This window comes from Phallusia mammillata, chromosome 5, assembly GCF_965637545.1.
Source record: "Phallusia mammillata chromosome 5, kaPhaMamm4.hap1.1, whole genome shotgun sequence".
Taxonomy (NCBI): Eukaryota; Metazoa; Chordata; class Ascidiacea; order Phlebobranchia; family Ascidiidae; genus Phallusia; species Phallusia mammillata.
This window is the reverse complement of record NC_137256.1, coordinates 23,767,293-23,789,658: the sequence shown is the minus strand read 5'-3', so window position 1 is coordinate 23,789,658 and position 22,366 is coordinate 23,767,293. Positions and strand designations below refer to the sequence as shown.

The 22,366-nt window shown below is 37.3% G+C and overlaps 1 protein-coding gene across 3 annotated transcripts; it reads right to left on the bottom strand.

The window, feature by feature from the left end:
* Window positions 1-782: 782 nt before the first annotated feature.
* Window positions 783-22,149, bottom strand: LOC145228294 (tripeptidyl-peptidase 2-like). 3 transcript variants are annotated; one of them, XM_080093307.1, is made up of 31 exons: window positions 21,853-22,149; window positions 21,001-21,132; window positions 20,734-20,829; window positions 19,781-19,885; window positions 19,592-19,716; window positions 18,864-19,027; window positions 18,350-18,504; window positions 18,032-18,108; window positions 17,833-17,960; window positions 17,137-17,236; window positions 16,791-16,939; window positions 16,323-16,438; window positions 15,402-15,492; window positions 14,497-14,580; window positions 13,526-13,641; window positions 11,327-11,445; window positions 10,606-10,712; window positions 9,749-9,903; window positions 7,908-8,021; window positions 7,411-7,605; window positions 6,687-6,824; window positions 5,635-5,879; window positions 5,026-5,104; window positions 4,914-4,952; window positions 4,018-4,172; window positions 3,463-3,559; window positions 2,974-3,104; window positions 2,499-2,620; window positions 2,093-2,214; window positions 1,634-1,753; window positions 783-1,562 (listed from the first exon to the last, which is right to left on the bottom strand). In XM_080093307.1, the coding sequence occupies exons 1-31, from the start codon at window positions 22,009-22,011 to the stop codon at window positions 1,473-1,475; spliced, it is 3,825 nt and encodes a 1,274-aa protein (XP_079949433.1). In that variant the 5' UTR covers window positions 22,012-22,149; the 3' UTR covers window positions 783-1,472. The 3 variants fall into 3 exon arrangements, with proteins under 3 accessions (XP_079949433.1, XP_079949434.1, XP_079949435.1); XM_080093308.1 differs by having other exon boundaries at window positions 19,592-19,713; window positions 21,853-22,125; XM_080093309.1 differs by lacking the exon at window positions 4,914-4,952 and having other exon boundaries at window positions 21,853-22,125.
* Window positions 22,150-22,366: the final 217 nt, after the last annotated feature.

Sequence of the window (22,366 nt, the reverse complement as noted above, 5' to 3'; positions counted from 1 at the left end):
CTTACCAACTGACCATCACCTTGAAGACACTACGACAACACAAGAGCAAAAAGAGCCGACAATATGGATTGCTTTTTGGGTTGTCCTTGCGTTGCTGCTGTTTTCGTTGGCGGTATTAGTTTTTATATGCAGAGAAAACATTGTTAGAATCAAAAACAACTTGATGGAGTCAATCAGGAAAACATTTTGTTCTGAAGAGACGGATGATGATGATGCACTTGCCGTGCCTTTGCGAGGAAACACAACATAACAATGTTACCTTCCCAACACAGAACAACATTTTAAAGATAAACTTACGAGATCAATGTCTCATATTTAACAAAAGTTTTGGAATGGTGCTTGATTTCTCTGTGCATGTACTTACATGACTTCCTTATGCATGTACCTAAAAACCTGGTTTTAAAACTACCAATTAATAAAAGCATTCCTACAACTACTAGTAAAACTTCCTGTGAGTCTAAATCAAATGTGTGAAATGCCTTTTATTTAAGAAATATATTTCACATGTTTATTTGCTGTTACACCCGCACGCATTTACGACGCTGTCCTAACCAATATGACGCTGTCCTTACCGAATAAGTTATTAAGCGTTTTTTTTAAGAATAAAATGAGCGTTGAAACAGGTATTGTGCAGTTCCTTTGTTGTACTACATCGTCACCAAATATTTACTAGGTAAACCGGATAATCGAATGAAGGTCAAACCAATTCTGGATAATCGAGTACTTTCAAAATTTTATGTTTTAGCTTGTATTGTTTTCTGAGACCCATAAAACTACAAAACTATAGCAAAAGATGGTTTTATTGTAAAGTGTACCGATGTATGTTTTGTAATAGCGGAATCTGCAACCGCATGAACGAGTTTTCAAATGTTTTTTTAGTTCAATGCTTGTAATGTATGTTGAAATCGCAAAACTGTGCCAATCACGCTCCAACATTGCAAAAACACATGTAAAAAATCAGTAAAATCATCAAACGGGGTGAAAACAACGACACTCAATTTCGCTACTCATACATTATGAGATAAACTTCAAAAAGGTTTAAAACAGTAAAACCACCAATACACTTGCATGGGGAAAGGAATATAATGAACTCAAGAGGACAATCTTGTGTGCCCAGTAGACCACTTCATATGAGACTTAATTTTGTTTAAAGCGGGTTTTCCAACGGGGTATGTGCAGCTAACTGCTATTAAACGATTAAAGACTTTTTTCATGTTTTGTCTCGGAAAACTATATATTAGGTGGGAACTGTTTTTTCAAAACGATTTTAAGTTTAATAGCACAAAGCTCGTTAGAAAACCCGCTTTAGGAGCGCTAAGTCGTAGACTAGCGTTTCTCAAATGTTTTAATATTTAATAAAACACATTTTCAGGTTGGAAAAAGTTCAAATAGTAAAAACGGTGTTCACAATTGAATAGATTTAAAATGTAGAGACTGCCCTACAGAATATTTCCTTGGTACAAAACAAAGGGTTAAAATGGAATGAACGCTCCAGGATATTTGACAGGCATTGATTTCTCAAAATGCAAAGCTATGTATTCCCAACCTAGACTTTGACAGACCTACACAAGTAAAACATCATGTTATACCAAAACAACAGTGCACAGACTATTTATTTTTCTCATTTACTTACCTTTATGAATTTCAGATCGGTCTCTTTGCATTTTTTTTCGTCGCTTTGTTTCAACAAAGTTTTTGCGGCCAAACCAAATTTTTTTGTGGCTGTTGCGTGTTTGAAAACGAATGGTAGCAGCTAGTATGGATGAAAAATCATTAAAATGTGGCAGGAGCACACTTAAAGGGTTGAAATTTAAAGTAATGGACATGATTACGACAATGTACACTGTACCTAGCATCGCTTTTTGGTGCTTGGTACTCGGTGTACATGTATAGGCAGGTTTACCTATCAGTGACATAAAGCCTAAAATAGGACGGCTAGCAAAATATTCTGAACAGAAAAAGAAATTTTTTTGGCAAAATAAAAAACAGAAGTATTTAGGTAAGTCTTTATATTGAGTCAGTAATTTCAAAACAAAGATTTTTTATTGGGTCAAACTTTTAAATGTAGCAGTTTTAACACGAATTAATCTACCTTGCTATCGTTGAGGTCTGCAAACATCTGTAAAGTCTCATAAGTTTCCTTCAATTTCTCGTTGACGTCAGCACAGCCGGTTGTCACGGCAACGTTGTCACCACTCTGTTGTGCTTCACCATCTGATGGAAAAAAATTCAAAACGTTTAAGTAGGAAACGTTAGATCTATTCACAACCTGTAGCCATAAAATCCAGGACATCTGCACAAAATGCGGTTATTGGACAATTATAAGCCAAGACCTTGGCATTGTACCAAACTTAGCCAGGATCCAATGATACATATGCAGGAAAGAATAGGTTATAAGAATCTAGCCTGCAATGGGAATCGAACCCGCGAGGTCTGCGCTTTTGCGACATGTGTTCGATTAAGTTAAAGTGCGTTTTGTAGCAATTTTTCAGACCTACCTTGATTTTCAGCGTTTTCTTGTCGCGACGCTGATGCCTCCAGCTCATCCAGTTTATCGGCCAGCGCGCAGCCTTTGTGGATGAGAGCTGCGATCAGGTGACTTTTCTGCTTCTCAGTTTCGCTGAAAACAAACACGTCAAATTCATTGTGACGCCACGCTTTTGTGACCAAGTTATGACGTCAGAAAATCAGTAAAAGTTATAGTGACATCAAGAAACACTCGATAAAAATTGAATCCATTAATAACAATGAGTTGGCGTCACAAAAGAGTAAACATTCTTTCTATGGATGACGTAAGGATAATGCGTTTGTAACATGACGTCATCAAACTCAGAACAACGATTTAAGTATTCGAATTTTGGCAGAAAAAAATGATGTACGTGTGAATCGAATATATATAAGTTTCTGACGTCACAGTGTATGATGTCACGGTGTATGACGTCACGGTGTGTGACGTCATGGTGTATGACGTACCTCTTGATGTTGGCCGCGTCAGGTCTGGGGTCGGATTTTATTCCAAGGTTTGCGGACAGATTGTGGGTGTCGATTCGGGAAATCACCTCATCAGCTGTTTCGATGATGTCATCAAGTCTGTTTGCACGCGTCTGATATAAAAAGAGTTTTATGTGAGAGTTACAAGGTCGAGTTGTTACCTCAGGGTTAGTTATTAACACGATTTTTGTTCATTTGTCACTCGTGTCATGAGGGCTACTCGAGTTTTTTTGGCTGACAATACCTCAATATAAGCCGACTTTTGCGAAACCCGACTCTATTTTTGCAATAAAAAATGACTCGCTGCAGACAGTGCACACTGTTTCAACCCATAAGGTCCCAACAGTGCAGTTGGTGACGAGAAATAGGCCGTATTGACTAGTGTAGCAATCACAAACCCAATGCGATTCGTTACAACAAAATTTGGTTCGATTTAATACAGCACTGTACAGCGACTTTTATTATCATTACCTTAGCTGATTCAAGAGCTTGGAGTTTAGCCATGTAGAGAGGAAGGTGTTCTGGCCATTCACCCTTCAGTTTGTCGAATATGTCAAGTCTCTCTTGTCTGTAAAACAAATTGACTAGTTTGAGTAAAATCTTCCTATTTACAAATGTGCAACCTTCAAGTTGTATTCGTTATTTGAAGCTTTAGCCTCAATAGAGTCCTAAACTCGTTGGTTCGATTCCCACCCTTGGTTAGACTCTAGCTCATGTCTGGACATATAGTATTGCTTAGGAGAACGGCTCGATTCGGTATAACGCCTTTAATAAGCCTGGCGTACTATGATTTACACTCTTTCGGTTAACAATTGCCTTGAACATAGATTTATTATTATGACTGGTGTTCGAATCCCACCCAGGTTGGCTTTTTCTAACCTATGTCTTGTCATATAGTATTGTTTAGGAGAACGGCTCGATTCGGTATAACGCCTTCAATAAGCCTGACGTACTGTGATTTGTGTAGAAATTAAATAGGCCTTGCAGTAATTCATAAATGTTCAGCAAATCTTAAACAGCACTTACTTTGCAATCCATGTCATTTTCAAGTCTCTGAGGTCTTCTTCACACTGGTTCGGGTTTTTTGCGTCATATTTGCCTTGTTTCTTGCCACTGTTGTTTCGGGTCGACTTGGTTTTGGTGGGCGGATCGATTAACACGTACGTGAACATGTGGGTGTACTAAAAAGCACAGATAAACAGATACCAAAAGTGCAAAAAACACTTCCTAATGGACAATAATTGGTAAGTTTTTCACAAAATGAGTACATGTTTATGTGTACTGTATAGCAGTGGTTCCCAAACGGGGAGGAATTTTACTACTTGAGGGGAGAAATTTACTTTAATTTGTACATGCGGTTTGTAAATAGAAACATAAGCTATGGGAATATAACCTGTGAAGTTGATAAAATATCCAATTTTTAAATGATCTTTGTATGGTTTAGCATCTACTATATAGAAACTGAAATGAGTTTTGCTGTACCACTTCGTTTTAGTTTGCTACAGTACAAAAACTAAGCTAACTGCATTGACTGATGGGTAAGAAATTCCGTCTTAAGTGCAAATTCTTGGTTTGAATATAATTTCCTAGACCAAAGGAAAAGATTTTTAGTTGTGACAATTTAAAGGTAGTTGTGCATACAATCAATCAATGTCTACACATGCCTTACTACCGTATTCCCTAAATCGGTGGTTCTTAACCCTAAAATCAAACTTAAAATTGCATACCTAAAGCAACAAAACCGATAAATTTACCCACGTCTATCACATTAATTTGCAATTTTAAGCACATTAGTTCAATGTCTAACAGAGTTCGGCCAAGCACATGTTAAGAACCACCGACATATAAACTGTGACATGCGAAAAAAGGCAAAATCTGTTCAGACAAAACGTACAGAAAAGAATATAGAAGATTAAAACTACCTCTCCTTGTATCTTGGGCCTCTTTCCGCAATAAGTATTCTGTTAAACAACAGGCACGGGCTCAGAAACAAATACAAAGTCCTAGATTAAATTTTAGAGTTGGTCAACTTACTGCACGTTTGCCCATCTCGCTTTTGGCGACGCTCATCGGACCAATCAGGTACTGTCCTCCGGTCACGTGCTTTGGGAGTCTGGAAAAATAGTTTCAAGTTATGTTCTGTGTTTTTGGCGACACGCTATAAAGTAGGGATTCTTAGCCAGGGGTACATTCGCCCCCTAGGGAAACAAAGTATAGCAGGGTTGCCATACCGTCCTTATTTTTAAGACTTATTTTGAAGGGCTATGTTCAAGTAAAAAGCAACCTAGACCTGAGCTGTCATGAGGAATTTTCTACGAACAAGGAGTTGCTGAAATTGTTTTACGCGTTTTTTCACCATTTAACGCATTAAAAAAAGTCATTTTTATTCTTGAATATCCTTTCGAAAACTAGTTTAGTTTCTTAGCAGGGCATGAATATGCAAATTGAATACTTGGGTCCGTTTGTGCAACTGCTTAACCGAGCACCGAGCATAAAAAACAGCCATGCTCGGTACCGCGTACTCGGGTTCTGGCTCGGCTCGGCCCATCCCTAACATCTATCGAATAACAAACAGACAAATTGCACAAATTAAAGGTTTAAAATGTTTAGAACAATACATATATATAAGTGTCCATATCGTACTTGTCTTCAGCTAAGGGTGCAACGTAGAAAGGTACAGGTTTGGCAGAAGTGACAATGACAGTTGACATCTTGTTAGATCCCATCAGTGCATCGCGGTGGCTGCCAAAAACCTCCAACGATATATTTGATGCCAGTTTGGTTTTCACAGTCAGCGCTGCGTCCTTAAGACGATGCAAAGCATCCCTTGATGAGTGTGAGACTTGCAAGCGGATCGTGTAGTCGCCCTTGTCCAATTTTTGCGGATACTGAAAGTGAAAGACTTGGTAAATATGTTGTACAATTTTATTATGAGTATACGAGGTACGTAAAACAATGTACATTGATATAACAGCATCAAGCCATTACATGATATGCTGCAAGTTGGAGTGCCGTAAGGTGGCTACAGTAGCTTAAACGGCCTATGTCCTGTCAGCAGCTGCACTTTTGACCTGCAGTAAGCTATCGCCATACCGTTGTCGAGCGGCTAATCACCCTTTAATGACGTTTTAATGCGTTTTTAATATGTGAACTGTAGTATACCAGGCCTATTAAAGGAGTTAAGTCGAATCAAGTCGGCCTCCCTGGCGTATTGTGATGTGTATTTTAATGTTGTTAGTTTGTTTGTTTGGTGCTTATTGTGGATCAATATATACTCGTATCTGGAGTTCGAATCCCACTGCAGGCTTCATTTTTCTGGTCTGCACATTGCCATATGAGACTGCTTGAGAGACCGGCTTGCTTTGGTATGACAAGTCTAATTAAAACACAAGTCTCGTTTTTACAAACCGGAGAGCTTTAATTTAATTGGCCAAGTTATTAGAGCCCACAATTTTCATTCAATTTGCCAATCAATTTCGCGGTAAAGCTCTCCAGTTTGCAAAAATCAAAAAATTTGTGTTGTTCCCTATACCCGCTGTATTATTTTAGACACAAAATGGCGTCCCGAGGCTCTATCGCGTAACAATGGGTTGGACAACCTGTGTTTTTATATAGACATTAGGTACGACCTCTTCAAAAGACCTGACGTACTTTACAAGATTCAATACAACAATTTTTCAACTAACAGTGTTTACCTGATGGGGATAAGCATCTCCAGCTGCGATGAACGATTTGTTGGAATCGAACATCAACCAAATCTGACTGTTGTACTCATTCTCATACAACAGATCCGACAGTAGAGGAAACGAGATTGTGACGTCAGATGACTTCGACTGTGTGACGTCATAAACGGTAAGTGATGTCATAAACGTTAAGTACTTCTTAATCATTGTTAGGCAACGTTTCTCACAATTGAGTTAAGTAATGAACGTAAAATGGTATATCTCTTGGGTTGAGTTAAAGAAATGAAATTAATTTTAATGAATTATACAACTTTGTTTAGGTTAAGAAAAGTTAAAGTAAAGAGTATTTAAATTCTATACCAAGGGGTGTACATATTTTATCACTAATAGACCAAATAAAATTAATTACCTTTACATAACACAAGTTCATTTTACTTCGTTGTGCACCAAATATCAAGTTAACAACTACCCGTAAAAAATTTGCAAATGATTTTAGCCACATCGTTAGGTCACAGAAAAATGAAATGGCGCTTTGATATGCACGAGAACGAAATAAAAATTGAATTGCTAGCACTGCATTTAAATAGTGTAGTGGGCCACACTGTATTCCAACTCCTAAATTCACCACGGGCCGTAAAGCCCTATTCAATGGGCCCCAGGTTGCACACCCTTTTTTATTAATCACTTTTTCACCCATAATGACAACCAATCAAACCAAAGTCTTGTAAAGTTTTACCAAATGCAAACTGTAAGTGTTGATCATCTCATATGTAGGCTGTTCGCCAAGCACGTGGTCCCGACTTGTCAGAGGTCGCACACAATGATCCGTAGGTCTCAGGGGAAGGACAATGTGTTTAAGTGTCACTGATGGAGAGAAGTCATCTCTGTCCAAAGCCCGCACTTCCATACGATGGATGCCGTTGACAGCATGCTGAAATACACAGTGAACCTCGGTCAAACCGGATTCGGTTAATCTGGATAAAACTTAAGGTACAAATGATTTGTAACGTGGTAAGGCTTGAACTAATCGACATCGGTTAATCCGGATCTTCGCCTAATCCGGACAATGCTTTTTGGTCCAAACAGGTCCGGATTAACCAGGATTGCTGTATATGAGATAGAAAACATAACATTACACGATCTTACAGAGAGCTGGCGTAAGCTTCAAAAACACTTACAAAAGATTTTTTTAAAACTATAAAAGAGAGAAACAAAACGTTAAAAAGTCCTTACCATAACTGGGTTGTTTTCCACTTTCAAACCTTTGCACCTGACGTCATAGGACATAGTGACGTCACCCAAGTTGGACCACCATCTCGCCACACAAAGTTCAGCAGTCAAACCACTCTGCAAATGAATGTGTGTATTGCATTTTTATCAAAAACTAAATTAAACTAGAAGGGTGGCTTAGCACATATTGCCCTTGCATATACACTATAACCTATTTTAAAACATAAATATATTTCCTATGCTTATTTTGTATTGGGTCCCATATTAGCCATCGTCTTTTATAACTTTAGTCGTTTCTGCAGGCAAAAACTCATGGGTCCCCACACATGCAAAGTTGAAAATAATGCAATTCAAGAGATAACCATGAGAAAGTCGGGTGTTGTAAGGTAAAACACAGTGATCGGCACTGGACTTAAATAATAATACTATGTAGAATACAAACTATAAAATTAGATTCACCCCAGATATTGTTTGAAGTATGTCCTATTTAACGTTTTAAAAAACTGACCCATTTTAGGGGGCTATTAGGGTAACTAATTGGGTTCGACACACAAACAAAAAATATATAAAAACCACAATGACTCAATCAATAGTACTGCAAAATTTCAGCCCAATCCGCCAATGTTTAAAATTTCGACCACTAGAGGTGTTTTGAGCAACAACCGTTATTGTTTCTGACGTCATAGGGCTGTCAACAAGCCCCTAACTGCCATGGCGCAAAAACGACCACCAAGCAACCCACCAACGAGCAACATACAACTGGTTGCCCTTGTAACACTATTGCTCCAAAGAAATCTTCGTTTGTGGTGCCCAGTAACATACAAATACGTTTTACACTTTAGGGGCTTGTGGGGTAAATGATAGGACTACAGGGTTGAACACAACAATCGACACCTATAAATGGCATACTATACAAGAAATCCAAATTTCAGCCAATTCTGACACTGTTTAAAAACTCACCCATTTTAGGGGGCTAGCGGGGTAAATACTGGGGTTATTAACAAAAACAAAGTGGGATGCACATTTACATAACTACATCTACCATCTGTGTAAATTTCAGCTAAATCCATCAAACATTTGATGGAAAAACGAGTCGGACAAACTTTTGGGGAAAAATACCCATTTTAGGGGGCGAGCGGGGTAAATACTGGGGTTATCAACAAAAACAAAGTGGGATGCACATCTACATAACTATATCTACCATCTGTGTAAATTTCAGCCAAATCCATCAAACATTTGATGGAAAAACGAGTCGGACAAACTTTGGGAAGAAAAAAAAGGAAGAAAAAAAAGAAAAAACAAACAAACAATTCGAGTAAAATCAATATGTGTCCCCTTCAGGGAAGGAGACCCATAATGACTTACATAGATTAAGTGATTAATACAGAGTTGTAGGGGCCTGGCATTTCGGGTCGGGTTCGGGCTTAGGTTTCTTAAAAAAACGGGTCTGATTCGGGCCTGACTTTACACTCTGTGTCATTATTTTGTTGAATAAATTTTTAACTAGCTGAGTAGCCATTTGCTGGGCCTGACCTAATGTCAAACAGTCCTAAACGCCTTGTTCAAGACCAATTGTCTATAGTGTTTGTCTTATTTTTTTGTCGGGCTGTTCTGAGGCTTCAGTGTATCGGCCTGTCAACCAACTTTCAGGCCTAAACGGTCTCCTCAAAAACGATTCGGGTTCGGGCCTTGTTTCGGGCTTCTACTTTCGGGTTAAGGCCGGGTTCGGGCTCGAATTTCAGGCCCGTTTGCAACTCTATGATTAATACACAAACTCTATATTGTGAGCCTTGAATTTTTGTTTAGCAAAACTGTTTTCCAGGCAAAATCTATGAAAGTCACACCTGTACAGCAAACGCCTGCTCTGATGTGCCACCTGGCGGCACGGTGACGAGTTTGTAAAATTCTTGTTCACGAAATGCCCGCTGTTCTCGTATATGAACACAGTGGATGACGAATCTGGCAGCTTGATCGCTGGAATGATTCTTCAGTGAAAGTTCTGCAAAAAAGTAAACGTTAAGCATTCTGTACTATGTCAGAGTTCCAGAAAAAAGTCAAAAAATGAGACAACTTTATTAGTTATTACAAAACAGCACGTTTCAATTGAAAGTTAAGCAACAATCATAGAATGCCAGGACCACTAATAAAGTTATACCCAGGGTTGCCACACCGCCCTTATTTCTAAGATTTGTCCTTTTTTTTGAAGGGCAATGTCTTAGAAAAGTTCATTGTCCTTGTTTATGAGAAATGTCCTTGTTTTTGACTTGAGTACTTATTTTGTCTTATTTTTTCAACAACTACAATATTTTTCCTCTGGCATCCAGTGTTGCGTAACATATCAAAACTTTTGAGGCTGTGATTTTGTGAGACTGTGATTTTGTGATATCATAAATTAAAAATATGTCATGTGATATGTCATGGCTCGCATACATGCAAAGTTTTGCTCAAAAACGTTTGTGCCGTTTTGTATGAAAATTCAATTTTTCGGTCGTCCTTATTTTGGGGCTCATGTCGATGGCAACCCTGATTGCACTGAATCAATAGTGTACTATGAAGAGAGAAGAGTATACTGGTTGAAACTCGCTCAAACCTTACAAAAACGCCAAATTACAATCGTTGTGATCTTTTTCACACCAAAAGGTTATTTAAACTTAGCTCTACAATCTATATTATCCACCAACCACACATTATGACGTAATACCTGCCCAACTTGCGTCAGCAGGAACATGAAAAAAAGTTCTGCCGATTTGACCGGGTTTAAATGTCCGCTTTTCTTCACAGAGTTGGTAGTTGCCACATTTCTCAACCCTTAAAGCGAAGAAAATTCTGTTCATATGACTAGATGAGTAGTTCTCAAACTGTGCGTCGCGACGCCCTGGTGCGTTGTTTCAATTTTTCAAGGGCATTGCAGAATAGTTCCGTTTCGTGGCTTTTTGTTGTTGTGTCAATAAACACAACTTTAATAATAAGTTTTCTCAATAACTTTGATTTGTTGGTGCGTCGCAAGTCCAGAAAACTTTTCCAGAGGCGTCGCAACAAAAAAAGGTTGAGAACCACTGGACTAGATAATTACAACAATTGGTAAATAGATTTTGGAGTTCGATTAAAAAAAAGAATCTAGAGCATTTTGGATTAGTGTTTAGAAATTAAAGAGTAGGTGATTAGTTTTTCTTATCGGGAAAAAGAAAAATCCCTTTTTAAACTAAAAAGTTTTGCACAATTAAATAATCGGAATTCAATGATCAGAGTCAAGACACTGGACTTAATAACACTTTTTTAGTGTCCTTGCTGTTTACGTAAACGTTCAAAAATGAAAATGTGATGATTAAGCGACTAAGTGGAGTAAAAAAGCAAAATATTTTGATTTGAGTTTGTTAAAATACTCAAAACTAGGAACAACATATTGTTCATACACTACTTACAATTCAGGTTTTATGACAGTGACAGGAAGACTGAAGAGAACTCCAGCATTAACTTGTTTAGTGTTGAAAGCTTGCACTTGTGCATAGTGAACACCAGGTGATAAGCCCCGAGGATCAACCTGTAAATAAGTATCAGAGTTTTTTAATGTTGGGTTTCAAAGGGATAAGAATAAGTTTCTTTATTATAATTTTTTTATTGGAAAAATCGTCAGAAAAATGTGAACATGCTTTGTAAAAAAAAATACAGACGAATCCGGTTTATCGCATACCGGTTAATCGCATAATCCGTTTAATTGCATCACAATTAAAAATCCCAAACCGTCGCCCATCGTTTGTTAAGAAAATCGTCCGGTTAATCGCATACCGGTTTATCGCATAAACCGGATATTCGCATCGATTTTCCACGAAATATGCGATTAACCGGATTGATGATCTCTATGTGAAAGTCGAACAGCCCGAGTATTTGGAATAAAAAACGACGATATGATAGTAAAATCCTCCAGAGGTAATGTACGCGGAAAAGACGTAGATGCATTTTTGCATTCCACACCAAATAACGCGTTTAACGTTGAAAATGACACATCTCGACCATAAAATATTTTGGAAAAGTTATTAGAAGATTAAATCGGCGTTGAGTGTACCGCTGTGCGATAACAAGGAGTCGTTATCTCACAGCCGTGCACATTCCTCCTTTTTTATTGGCTTATCTAATCGCCAATAGTTTAAATCAAGCGTTTAAATAAAGAGTTCAACGTGTTAAAATTACGAAACTGGTGTTCCGGCAAAGACGCTGATTGTAATTTCTTACTAAGTGCGAACTGCACCAAATTCGAAGTGTTAAACTGTATTGAAATTTAAACAAGGTTAAATGTAAAACAAATGTTTAAAAATGTTTTCTGTTATATTGTTCATGACCCGCCAAACACGTAATGGTTGTAAAAAACGTTAGATCGCAAGTAATCACACCATGTTGTTTAGATTCACAGATTTGGTAACGTGCCAATGATTGCCATATTTTGTCTTCTGTTCGTGACCTTGCGCAACTTATCAGGTAAAACACCGATTAAGAGAGGCATTTATTCCTGTAGTATTTGTTGCTGCTTTAAATTTTTGAAGCAGCGATCACACGTTGATCACGTGACAGTCACGCTAATCTTCCAGCTGCAGTTTTGCTGAATAAGCTAGAAAGTAGCGCCACAATCTGAGTCGTTAAAGTTTTGCTAAAATCAAATATTCTTTTTGTCAATTGGATAATGGGTTATAATAGAAACTGATGCAGCTCGCCTTAGTGCCCTTGCGCTGTAGAATGTGCCAAAGTTTTAAGTTTAACTAGGTTTCGGTCGTGTACTTGCGGGTTTGGGCTTGTTTACAAATATGCACTAGCACTTTGCCGCTTAACGCGTTGGTTTGAACTAGAAAACGAAATAGGTTAGAAACAACAGGCCATTTTACGTGTATATTAGGCGAGAGGCCTGGCACATTTATATAGAAAACTACCCAAAACAAGACTAAAACGTCATAAACCGTCTTCATAGGGAAGTTCCCAAATTTAAATGTTGGGCCGCTTAGCTACGATGCGATGTAACATATCTTTTCAAATAAACCTGACTGCAAGAGAAAGCACAAATCAAGCGAACTGTGGCGTGTGTGTGTGCGTTTCTACTGTTTCTTTAACACACTTAGGCGATTGCACCATAGCCACGACAGTTAGGAAGCATGGCGTCATGTATTGCGCTGAGAGCAGCATTTTTTTCAATTCTCGGCAACAAAAGAGAGAAAATACTGCTCCGTTGCCATAGTTGAGCGTCACGGCAACTTTGTTTCAGCCGGGGAAGTGAAAATGAGCACTTTTGTTAACGGCGTGTACTGTTTACATAGCAACCGGATTATCGCATAATCCGGTTAATCGCATCAAATACCCTTGGCAAATCGATGATGCGATTAACCGGATTCGTCTGTATAGGAAAAGAAAAACGGTTCATAAAAATTTACAAAAAAAAACATATGAAAGAAGAAAAAAAAAAGTCTTGTAAAAACCTTATCAAAAAAAAGACATCAAGGAAAAACTAAAAATCACAAATAAAAAATAATTTTATTGGAAAAAAATGAACACTCAAGCAAATATATTTGGATGATTTACACTAATGATAACAATTGATACCGTAGACATCAGAACATAACGATAAGAAACAGTTTTACCTTGACAACAAAGGCACGGGCCATATTCATCATTTCCAAGTGTGTGGGACAAACTACCCATGGTTGGTCACTACATATTGCCATGTGACAACTGAATTCAATCTTCTCCTCTGGACCTACAAAACAGAAATATAATATCCATACATGGTTCTGTGGTTATCTACAGATTAAACTAGAATTGGTTGACCAATAAAGAACAGAGGTGTCATATTGGTATTGTTAAGCTTAAGTAAAATCCATTTGAAATTCACAGTAACTTTCAAAATTAACTTTTTAAAAGCATCAAACCAATAGATGATAAGCTGCAGACGGTGCACACTGTTTTGACCTATAAGGTCTAATTATATTGGCTAATGTAGCCATCCAACGGTACTCCAGTTTGTTGGGAGTAACAGGCTAGAAAGCCATGCATCACCTATTCTGTTCGATGCCACAACTGTGTTACAAATTAAGAGAGTCTACCATACACAAAGTTGTAAATCTTGTATTGGAAAGCCTTATGGCTTAACTACACCCTACAAAAAACACACACACAAGAATGTCATCTTGAACAGTCAGTCCATAGTCATGTAATTTTTACAATATGCAACTTGTGGCTTTATAGTGCCTAGAGCAGTGGTTCCCAACCAAGGGGGAATTTTGTAATTTCTATGGGGGAAATTGTGTCGCAATATTAATCTCTTACTGGTTGTCGGTGCTATGTGCTATTGTGGCATTTTTCATATACGAGCAAACTAAATTTGTAGGGGGAATTTGTGTCACAATATTAATCTCTTACTGGTTGTCTGTGCCATGTGTTAATGCTGCATTTGCCATATATGAGCTGAGAAAAAGGTAAAGTTCTCGTAAAATCGATTTAAGGCAGCAATGCAAGGGGGGGAAATAACTTTGAATATCGACTAAAAGGGTGCACCGGACAAAAAAGGTTGGGAACCACTGGCCTAGAGTATAATGTTGGTTGGAATACTTACTTGCTGATGAGTGATACTTTGGTTCCACAGTCACATTGATAGAATGAGGTTTGACTGAATCTTCGTATGTTCGCAAGTAAATACCTGAAGCACAAGCAATTATTTAAACACACACCAATCAGTGTGTAGAGTCGATTAAAACATATTTGACACCAGCTCCACTATATTGATGTTACCTGACTATGGCTCAACCAAGCAAAGTTGGGAATTTATGGAAAAATGGTATTGGCTTATTTACAGTCATTTCCTTTCAGTGTATGACCAAAAAGTGCATCTTAAAAGACCTTGTTAAGCTTTGCTAACTTTTCTTCCATATTTTGACTAGTCTTATGTTGCTTTTTGTTGGTGTTTTTAAGATCTGGCTCAAACTTAAAGCAATCAGAATATATCACAATTCCTTACTCCAACTCTACAAATTGGCTTGGTTCCAAATCAATGTTAAACATAAACATTAAAACACATCAGTGTTAAAGTTGGTTGATGGAATGGAAAAATGTCTAATGATGGGTATATGTAACAGATAATTGAGCTATTGCTGCCAGGCATAGTATCAAGTTTATAGAGCTCTTCTGGCAAATGTAATTTCATTCAGACATTTCGACATCCTATACAGGTCGCCTTCATCAGGGTAAATAACACTGAATGCGCGTAGTACAGTGCACGATAAACAAAGGAAAAAAATTACATTGTGAAGCGCTTGCGTTCTTTTTTCATTTGTTTATCGTGCATTGTACTAGTCGCATTCAGTGTTATTTACCCTGATGAAGGCGACCTGTATAGGACGTCGAAACGTCGGAATAAAAATACATTTGCCAGAAGAGCTCTTCAAACTTGATATGTAATAGATGTATACACACCTACAAAACCCAAACTCTTATTTAACTGTTTAATAAAGTTCTGTTCACCTTTTTTGCCATGAGGTAATGAAAGATCGAAAGAAATTTTGTTTTCTGGTAGAGCAGCGTGTCTGGATAAGTATTCATATGCTTCATTCACCTGACAAAACAAACACAGCAACATTAAAATTTTATTGATAGTGAAATGAATCACTGGGTCTCATAAGTTAAACCACAGATACCTATAAAAATGCCTAAGTGTCTCGTAAAACGACAAGTTAAACAGTTGTTACCAGAGAATGCCTGAAAGTCATCTTTGTTTGATTATTTCATCAATATTTGATATGTAAGGGGCCCCTATCTGCCCTGTTCGTGGATTTCAACTTTCAACTAGCATATTAAGGGTTTTTAGTTAAATAAATCGCACTTACATCAATACCAGATTCTATTTAAATATAAAACTGAAGATGGTATTTAGGCACATATATATATATTTAACATTATTCACTGACTGATTTCGTTACTAGGAAAATATTTTCCATTCTTAATCAACTCAAGAGCATGGATTTTAAACCCTAAACCAGTGGTTCTCAAACTTTTTTATTGTCGGGGCCAAATGCTATTTTTTTAAGTGTGTAGGGAGCCGTAAAAAAAACGAAACCTTGAGAAAAGACAATAAAGATTATGACTTTGAAAGCTAAAATTAGCCATGTTTGGTGGTTTTCTGAGGTCTGGTGCGAGCCGCAAAATAAGTAGTTGGGAGCCGCATGCGGCCCCGAAAAGCGAGTTTGAGAACCACTGCCCTAAACCATGAAAGTACAAATCAGTTGTGCAAACTTGTCAATAATCATCTTTTTGCTTTTGAGTTTTGAGGCATTTTAGTGAGCAAAAAAAGCAGTAATGATGCACTTATATATGTATGAGTTAACAAACAACTAGGACCAAAAAAACTTGATAACAGTCACAACTAATTTTGTATTTGTGACAAACCTGTACAAAACCATGTCCTTGTGCAAAGCATTCAATGTTATTTTGTTTGGATGCTGTGTTCTCCAAAGCTCTTCTTATGCTGTATGGAGTGTATTGAATTTCTTGGGCTTTTAATGCTAAAAACACAAAGGTCATTTAAACCGGCAGAACCGTACAAAGCCAAATACGATTTTTATGGTGTCAAATAGGGATGGGCCAAACCCGCAAATCTTGTGTTTGCCCAACACAGAGCATCTCATGTCTTTTTGTCAAGCAGAAAACATCAAAAACTGCTATCAATTCCAGCATTTGACTGGCACAATTTATATCCCAATACACTATAGCTGGCAATTGTGACTGTTAAACCTTAAAACCACCCAAAACCGAACCACTTTCCTTGCATACTGTATATATTTACATAAAGGTACAGAGCCTGTGCATGTGTTATGAATAACAAGTCACATGCATGTACAGATAAAAATTTCATACCTGACAGAATAAGTGCGATGGCACCACATGCATTAGGTGACGACATAGATGTTCCGTTCATCAATTGACTGCCCTGCAAGGTCCAGTTCGGCACTGATGTTATAGCGCCTCCTGGTGCTGATATTGACACTCCAAGCGCGCCGTTGACACTATAATGAATAGAGGCATTCGTTAAGTAAACGACAAAAAACAATATGCCTGTTTATGAATTTTCGTCAAAGTGCAGTACAGGTTTGTCATAGTGTTTTGATAAAACAAATATACAATTTAGGTGATAAAATATGTAAGCCTCATTCTCATTCCCGAATGATATTAACATAAAGTGATAAAGTTGATGCAAACAAACCATGGGCCTCTTGATGACCATGTGTACTGGTTACTTGGTAATTTTTCTGACATTGAATATTCAGCTGTCATCATATCTGGAGATACCCAAGCCCCAACACCTGCGAAAAATGGAAGTTTAATTGTTATCCTGAAAAAAACAAAGTTAACATACAGATACCAAAAAACATAGGCAAAATTGTTGAAACTACAAAAACCCTGCAAGGCTGGTTAATGACAATAATACGAGTTTGTAACCATCAGAACAATTTCTTGCACATTAACAAACTTAAAAATGCATACAAAAGTCGTTCCATAGATAAAGGTGAAGGAGGGTCAGGATTAATGAATTAGGTAAAATGCATTTCAAGACTAACATGTTTTCAAATTAAAAGAAAACAGAACCATAATAGGACATGAAGCAAAACACTTGAATAACTATATCAGCATGTCTAATTTAGATTCTGCATTGCCCAAAAAGATTAAAACAAATAAACATATCACACACAACAGTAAAGCCTAAAACATAGTAATTGGATGTTTGAATACATAAAGGTGTGGTCAGCCGAGGACAAAACTGCCACTAAGGTTGAATAAAATACATTCAATTTCTTGTTTGAAAGTTTCAACAAATCATTCTCATCGATAGTGAAACTGTTTAATGACAATTCTGCTCCTACTTACAAAGTCCCTGCCAAACTAAGTGGGATTAACATACCAATAATGTGCTCAGTAGTGCCACCCGGTGAGCCAACAGTCGACAAACAAGGGCCATTGTTTCCAGCACTCGACACAAAAATCAAATTGTGCTTTGTAACTGCTTCTTCTATAGTTGCACAGATTTTCCTTAAAACAGATGCAAAATTTTGATGAATTAGGTTTAAAACAGCAAGAAATATGTCAAATTTAATGCATACCCTGCTCCTGGCCAATGGCAGGCTTCACCATAGCTTAGATTGGCAATGTCACATTTCAATCTCACCACTTCGGACAACTAAAAAAAGAAATATTGCACACTTTATTGAGTTTTTTGTTGTTAATGTTTATTTTTATAAAAGGCGTGGTTAGAAGAAAGGCTCTCTTGAACAGAAAAAACTTTAAAAAATAAGCTTTTATTATGAACCAAAAAATAAACCCAACAAAGACAACTTAAACAAAGTTGGTTATGTTTGAAATTTCACTCCTAATATCCGCGTTTTCTATGAGCATTGCAGTATTTTTAAATTTCAACTTACCCCTCTTATTAACCCTGTCCCTGTTTCCATTGTAGCTAGTCTGGAATCCCCAATTTTGATAGCAACAATCTGAGCTCCGGGGGCGACTCCATTTTTGTCGGGTTCATCGGCAAAATATCCAGCAGTAATTGCAGCTACATGTGTACCATGAGAACCTGGACAGAAAATAAAATAAATTCATAAATCATACACTAGTAATGTGAATTCCTTGTGTATTTCGTTGTATCATAAAACCAATAAACGATGAAACCCCTGGATAAAACAGATTCGGTCCGGTAATGTTAAGGAAAATACATTCTCCCCTAAATGGCAATCCCTTATTAAAACCTGTTATTTACAGGACTTTTAATTAAATGTAGTTATTCTTTTTCAAGTTGTTGGTTCGAATTTCGCCTTAACCTCTCTTTATTCTGTGTCTAAATCAACAGAGTTACAATAAATTATACATTTCAAAAAGTGGCACTACTTATTGCGCAGCAGAACACCTCTGTCAGATAAGAGAAAGCAATATTACCTCCGTTGGCAACTATGCAAAGAACTTTTCCTTCTTCGTAGATATTCACAGAGAAATTAAACATTGTAGTCCGGCTGAATGTGGCATATTGTTGCGATTCATTGTAACTTCCCAACACTGGGCAAGACTGTAGATCCCCAGTCATACTGATGTCAACACAGGCTCTGAAAGCGAAAAACTTACATGATAAAAGTTAGGGATGGACCAAAACATCAAATTTTCTATTTGGTTGAACATTTAGAATCTCATGTTAATGCTCGGTGCTTGACCAAACACACTCTGTGCATTATGAAATCACAAACATTCCCGCAGACAGTCTGCAGCTTATCATTTATTGGCTCTATGCTTTTACAAACATTCCCAATTCCACACTAGTTTTGTAGTTTTCTAAGGTCCCTTCTGTCACCAACCCGGGGTATTAGGCTGAACAGGCCCCAGAAGTACACATTTTCCACAATGTAACATTTTTTTGTTATTAGCTGGGCAACTTAATGCTCGAGTCAGTTTGTGCAACTACTTGGCCAAGCACCAATCATCAAAAACTGTGATGCTTGGTACAAAGTACTTGGGTTCTGGCTCGGCTCATCCCTAATAAAAGTCTGAGTTAACCATGAGAAAAACTACTTGGGCCACCAAGTAACACCTAATGGGATTGAAAGTAGACTTTTCGAGGGATGAGTAAATGGTTCACCACTGCTTTTTTACATATATCAAGCTAAGCTACTTACTGGTATGTGTTTCCATCATGAAACACCACACAATCGACAATTAGACCAAAAGCACTCCACGATTTATCGAGTTTGTCTAACACTTCAATCTGGGCCTGCATGTCTTCTCGGTGAAGTCTGTCCTTCTGGTTAAAAAAAACTTATTGCACTTGGGTGTGTTTTTCAGTGTTTTTTGTCAATTTAACTTACACTCGATAAGTCTTGGTCTTGTTTGTTTAACTGGTCCAACTTTTCAAGGGTTGTTGCAGTCATTCTTTTGTGGTTAGAGTCCCAAGTTGTCTCCTTTAATTCTTTCTGTGGAGAAACCAAGGCACAATTTTAAACAAAACTGCATTTAAAAAGCTGAAAGTATGACTTTTTACACCATCCTGCTATGGCAAATGGTTGACAAACCGTTTGACATTGGGAAGGGGCCACTCCAACAAAAGACAACCAACACTTTGCATATGTGTTAACACAAAGATGCATGAAACTCGATTATTGTCCATAATAAGGGTGTGCAACCTTTTTACACTAGTGGGACAAACACAATTCGCAAAACTAAAGTCGGGGCAACATCTTAACATTCATCATTAGACTTTATTTTGTTGCAAACCAATTGCACCTAAACAGTTAATAGGCTCACTTGTCACCACAGCACTGAAATAGAAAAAGGAGCCTAGAGATGTATTGTGTAAAACAAAACAGCATTTCCAAAAACCAGGGGTTTTGACATCATCATGTTATGCTGAATAGTTATATGATGCTTATATATGTATAGAAACCATCCTGAACCATGTACATTCAATACAGACGACTGTAGTTGTGGATAATCATAGTCAACTAAACCTTTCAGTATACAGTAAAATCAGTCCATGTTTTTGTTCATGCAATGTAACGATACTGATTCTAATGTATACTGAACACTTTGTTTGAGCATGGCTGACAAACTGTTTGACTTTGGGCCACTCCGACAAAAGACACACAATTGTCTGGTGCACACCAAGATGATTCATACCCCATTATTTTCTTGCTGAAGGGTGCATCCTTTACACCAGATATGGATCAAAAACAATTACCAAGATTTTACAGACATATTGTTTAAATCCAATTTTGTAAATTTTAAGAATATCATAAAGGGCATTAAAAGTTAAAATGGTCACCTGTAAGCGATCTTTCAGATTTTTTGGAAAAATCAACGAAAGATCTTTTGTGCCAATGTTGTAACAACCACTGGGATTATTCCAAGATGATGGTATCTGAAAATTATCATAAGTTATATATATTTTTTTTAAACAAAAAGTATTTTTACATATACATGCAAATAAGAAGCATATGCATACTTGGAATTAAGGACACACAGATTTAAGGAAAAAATACACTTTGACAATCAATTGAAGTCCATTTACAAACACAAACAGATTATTTACCTTTAAAGTCCTGCCAGATAGACCAATAATGTTCCCATCTTGGTCGGGGGAAACAACCGTACTTGTGTCAACGTCACCACTTCCAGTTGAGTCAATGATTTCAATTATCTTCGGTCGCCCATCAGAAGTAAACTGAAAATATATTAGGTATGTTTATTTCCCGGTTGGTTAGGGGCTGCACTGGTTGATAGGATCTGGGGGATATAAGAAACATATTTTTGTGACCCTTTGGTGCAAAATATGCTTACATTGAGTTAACAGACACTAGAAAAATTCACAAGCAGCTGCATTGCTGGGTTGCAGAAAAAAAATAACAGACTTATTGGTTTGCTCAGAGACAAAAATTTAAATTGAATCACTCGCTGGCACTGCACTAAAACACTGTGGCAAGCCACCTTTTACTTAAAATCTAAATTTTGCCACCCTATAACATTACTTATGTATCTTGTGGGACCGCAAAAAAAACGAATAAGGCCAAACTTACAGTCCCCTTTCTGAACGATGTTTTTAATCACCGGTTAAATCTTGTGTTGTTGATGAAAGTGAACTGGTTTAAGGCACTCCAAAATCACTTTCACAATGTGCAAGCTTTACTAAAGTTCTCATATTTTGCAGACAACATGGCTCATATTTTTTAGATGCAACAAGTCCAACAACCAGTTAATTTATGATGTTTCATATTGGCAACACTGTCATTTAAGGCACTAATTTCAAACAATCAAAAAGTTAGTTTTCAGCCGAATGTTTAAAAAGTTTGGGTCGAAACCGAAACATTGAAAAACGACATATTCGGCCGGAATGTTTCTGCCAATCAAAATTTCGTTACATTACTACTTACAACTACAAGTTTACCTGCAATCCAGGTGCTCCAGGATCTACCCCAGTGTCCAAAATAGCGATTGTGATTCCTTTGCCGTCAAACTCTGGATTTTTGAGTAGAAAATTCAAAGCACCAGTTTCCCGTTTGGGAACCATACTTTGCAATGGGTAGTTCGTATCTATATTTGCCATAATGTGACAAGTGTGCTACCCGATATTTTTAATCCCTTTTTTAGTCGACCTGTGTTATGTTTCCTATACGTTGGTTTAACATAAAACCTAAAGAATTATTATTTTGTTTCGTTTTGCAGTTGCAAAAATCACTTGCAGTTGCAAAAATCACTTGCAGTTGCAAACAACAATAAACAAACCATAAAGCCCCAAAATTAGGAAATCCTAAAACTCAAACAAAAAGCACATTCATTACGAAAGTAACTTGATCTTTCGCTCATCCGTTCCGGTAAACAAAAAACAACAGCACATAAAAATCAGCAATAAAAATATCTCCACAATTCACAAAAACAATGTTTTATAAGCCAACAAAAGT